Source organism: Cibotium barometz, chromosome 5, assembly GCF_041138505.1.
Source record: "Cibotium barometz isolate CiBa-2024 chromosome 5, ASM4113850v1, whole genome shotgun sequence".
Classification (NCBI taxonomy): domain Eukaryota; kingdom Viridiplantae; phylum Streptophyta; class Polypodiopsida; order Cyatheales; family Cibotiaceae; genus Cibotium; species Cibotium barometz.
In genome coordinates, this window is record NC_141050.1 from 9947030 (window position 1) to 9951282 (window position 4253).

Below are 4253 nucleotides of genomic sequence, written 5' to 3' on the forward strand. Positions count from 1 at the left end.
ACCTAAAAAATCCCTTAATTTTTAATCACCCCAAGTTTTTTTTGGCGGTGGTGTTTATAGATTTTTTGAACCTTAGGTTTTTAGATTCCACTAATTAATGAATTTTATTTATCGCTCATTGTGTGCCCCTATTTGCTAGACTTTTTCAAGAATATAAACCGTTTATGTTTTATTATATAATGTAGCGACCTTTATATTATTATTTGTACTGAATTAAGGAAATCAAAAATGCGTTCTGGTGTGTACTCAAGTATATCCCAAAGGAAGGTGTTGAAAAAACACACACTGTTTCTCTCTCTCTCTCTCTCACACACACACACACACTCTGTCTCTCTGTTACACACTCTCTCTCTCTCTCTCTCTCTCGCTCTCGCTCTCGCTCTCTCTCTCTCTGTGCGCGCTCGCGCGCCTGCCTGTGTGGCAATGGCAGACCCCTCTCCAAATCCTATGCACACCGTCTTCATTCTACTGATTGTGCTCACAATTTTGGCTGTGCCATGGATGATGCCAGAGGAAAGCGAGTCCTTCTTGCCTTCGTTTGAGGATCTGCACCCCCTTGTGATGCTGGCCCCGCTGGTGCTGCTGCTCATTGTGAGGTTCTTGGCTTCGGCGCAGGCGGCTGGCCTGAGCCTCCAGACAGACGCCTCCACAATCCACAGGGTCAGCGGATCCTCCATTGGCATAGCGGTCGTCCTCGTGATCGTGGTGGCCATGATCTCCTTCCAATCGCTTCTACAGGAATCAATAGGCGTGGAAAGCGAGTAATTATAAATGCAATCAATACCCTTAATCGTCCACCCACTCCCTCGCGCTCTCTCTCTCTCTCTCTCTCTCTCACACACACACACACACACACCCACACCCCAGATCTCTTGTATCTCTGTGTTATTTTCAAATCTAATATAGCAGAAGTCTCTCTCTCTCTCTCTCTCTCTCTCACACATCAACAGAACAATAGATCACACCATCCTTTCACTTAACCATCATGGCTAAGGATCCTAAAGCAATGGAGAAGAAGGGAGCATCCTACAAGACAATTCGCACATATCCGTGAATTCAATTCAAATTTTTCCTTCGATTTTTTTCAAGCAAATTATGCTGCCAAGGTTACAGGTGCGTGAAGATTAATGTGGTTTATTAAGCGATTAATGTGGGAAGAAAACATGATTTAACCGCGTTTGTCGACCGATGCTTGGGATTAATTTTTCCATGTTTTGGATGTATGTGTAACGATGGAAATCGGTGTGCGTCATTATGTTTCTCACGAACCAGCGGAGAAAATCTCGTCGCACCTAAAAGCGGGGAGAGAGAGAGAGAGATTAACGTCGGGAGCCAGTTTTAGTATCTTTTCTCTCTATTCATTTATCGTCTCAGTTAGTTTTTTTTTTAGGTTGAAATATATTAAACTGCTAGAGCCCTTACAAACCTAACATTAGCAATACCCCGATACCAGTTTGAAATTCTACCATTTCCAATATATAGTTAATTAGCTCTGTATCTCTCGAAGTGACAAAGCCATCACCTAAGAAGCATGGTGGAAGCATGGTACGGTGTCAAAAATGTACTCTTTTTGGCACCTAAGTAAAATTACATTCACATCTTGTCTCGCATAACGAGGATTCCATTCATGTTTTTCGAGATATGCAATTGTTCTAATTGATTCTCTCTCTCTCTCTCTCTCTCTCTCTCTCTCTCTCTCTCTCTCTCTCACACACACACACACACACACACACACACACAGGTTGGACACATATATTTGTTGTTTGATCTGGCCTCTTCCTTTGTCACTGTTTGATATTCTCTTTCTCCATCAAGTAAGATTGATTCACCAAGCATGCATGTTTTAATGTTAATTATTCTTGTTCCATTCATTAATTCAAGATTAGCCATTGAAATATGGTTGTATGTAGGATGGATCATTCATCTTCAAATTCAATAGAATCTAAAGTCGTTTGTTAATGGTTTAACATGCTACCTCACAAGCACAAGAGAGAAGAAGAGAGTGCATGCAAGGGTTGAATCCGGTGATTTGCACTTGGTCAACCCTATTAGGGTTAACTCCCCGATGTGAGGCCGTTAGGGGCTCACTCTACTCTCTTTGTGTCACCCAAAGAGAGGTTCAAGTAAGCTAGGTAGGAGCAAGAGGGAAGGAGCTATGGAGCTCAACCTCTACCTCATGCCAATCGTTTACAAACAAGATAAGGTGGAGAGCAATGAGAAGGGAGTGAAGGGCGTAGGGCTTGTGCGAGAGGCACTTGCACTCCCACCTATGGAACAACCATATGTACACATGGTCAATGTCCTTAAGCTCACCCGTGGCCTGTACAGAGGGAATTCTTAACAAGGATGGAGTCGAGTGGGGCAACATTTCTCGGGACGACCTTGTGATGCCAGCCCGCGCTCTGTAGTTTCTCCTCACCACAAGATCGACTGACAGGTTCAGGAGGTGTAGTCTGACAACCTTAGCTCGTGTGCACGAGGGGAAACAAGTCAATTGGGCTGACTACCTCTTCCGAGAGCTCCATGCAGTCTGCTTGTGTGCACAAGGGGAAACAAGTCAATTGGGCCGACTACCTCTTCCGAGAGTTCCCCTCGTGTGCACGAGGGGAAACAAGTCAATTGGGCTGACTACCTCTTCCGAGAGTTCCATGCAGTCTGCTCCAACCCCCAAGGCAAGTAAGCGGCAGCAACATTACTTACCAGGGTTCTCTATTACGCGGTGGGATGGGAGGAGCTGCCACGTGCCATCCAGTTGAGCAGACCCAATGCCACTCTTTCTTCTATATACCCTCCATCCGCTTCTCCCATTTCCCCACCAGCCAAGAGCCCACACCATAAACCCGCCCCTACAGAGCAGCCTCAATCACCCCCAAGCCCCATGCCCACACAAGAAGAGCTCATTGCCTGCAGCTGCAAAAGCTACCAAGAAGGCCGCAGAAGAGGAAGAGGGAGCCATCCACCTCAACCTTCTCCAACACGATATTTATATAGAGGAGTCCCTCTCCCACCAACTCTCCCACCAACAGTATACTTATGCTCTATCCAAGATCCCCATCGATAGCCTAAGCCTCATCCCCCATTTTTTCTTCCAGATATGACCTCATGTACATAAGACATTTTATGAAATATGAAAAGAGACAATCCCATTTATCTCAATTGAGTTTTGCCTTCTCTCTCTCTCTCTCTCTCTCTCTCTCTCTCTCTCTCTCTCTTATGGTGGCTTGCTTGCTTGTGATGCTTACTTGCTTGTGATTGTTAGTGTATGTGAATAGAAATGGTGTTGCTCTCCCTTCTCGGAAAGCACATACACGCTTAAATCAAATAGAAAATAGTAAGATAGAGTGCACATTCAAAAATTTCAAGACGTACACATCGACAATTGGAAGATATATTACACATCGAAAATTCATTAATATAAAAAATTGAGATACATCAAAAATTGAGATATATCGAAAATTGAGATACATCATTGAACACTCCTTATTTTTCGTTCTCCTTTTCTTAGCAAATACGGCGGACCAATTGCATATCCTTTACCATTATGTTGACCCGCTTTGCATGGATGGTGCACAAGTTGGTGTCCTCAAATAAATTAACAAGATACGCTTCAGCGGCTTCCTGCAAAGCCTCAAGGGCAACCAACTGCATCCGACATTCTATCTTGTATTCCCATAAAATTTCTTTGCACGTTCGTGAGAAAGGTGCCCTCCAGATGAGAAGCTCTACGGATTTCTGGGCAGTGCCATATCTCCTGGAAAGCCCTATATCCTGAGTGTCTCCTGCGGGTGGGGCCATGAGGAAGACATTTGGTGAGACATGGTTGTAGTAGGCGAGGCTTGTAATAGGTCAACTTCCTTCTGTTTATTTTTGGAGCCGGTGCTTCTTCCTCTTGCTCCCCTTGCTACTCTTGCTGTTGTTGTTGCTCTTGCTCTTATTGTTGCTCTTGCTGTTGTATGGTGATGCGTGGCAAGGTCGCTCCTATAACTGGGTGGTTGGGAATCTCCATGTGTGCCCATGTAGGCTCCCCCCAGTCGATGTCAGTGGTGTCGGTGTCTGTTGTGCTGCTATCTTTCGTGCCATAATCCACCAACTTTACATGTTTGCTTGGCTACGATGAGCTGGCTTGCTCTGTCAATTTTTTCTTGAGACTGCGTTTGTAACACTCCAAATTCTTGTTTGCGATGTCCTTCAGTCAGGTGTGTCGTTCTTTGGTCATCTTCTTCACTATATTTGCTTTGTACTCGACATGGTGA

At 44.7% G+C, this 4253-nt stretch overlaps 1 protein-coding gene across 1 annotated transcript; it reads left to right on the forward strand.

Moving 5' to 3' along the window:
• Positions 1-423: 423 nt before the first annotated feature.
• Positions 424-765, forward strand: LOC147638033 (uncharacterized). The gene has a single exon (XM_086796966.1). The coding sequence runs from the start codon at positions 424-426 to the stop codon at positions 763-765; it is 342 nt and encodes a 113-aa protein (XP_086653092.1).
• The last annotated feature ends 3488 nt before the right edge of the window (positions 766-4253 follow it).

Excerpts from the sequence above, each read along its gene's own strand:
- LOC147638033 (XM_086796966.1), top strand. The coding sequence starts at position 424 with ATGGCAGACCCCTCTCCAAATCCTATGCACACCGTCTTCATTCTACTG.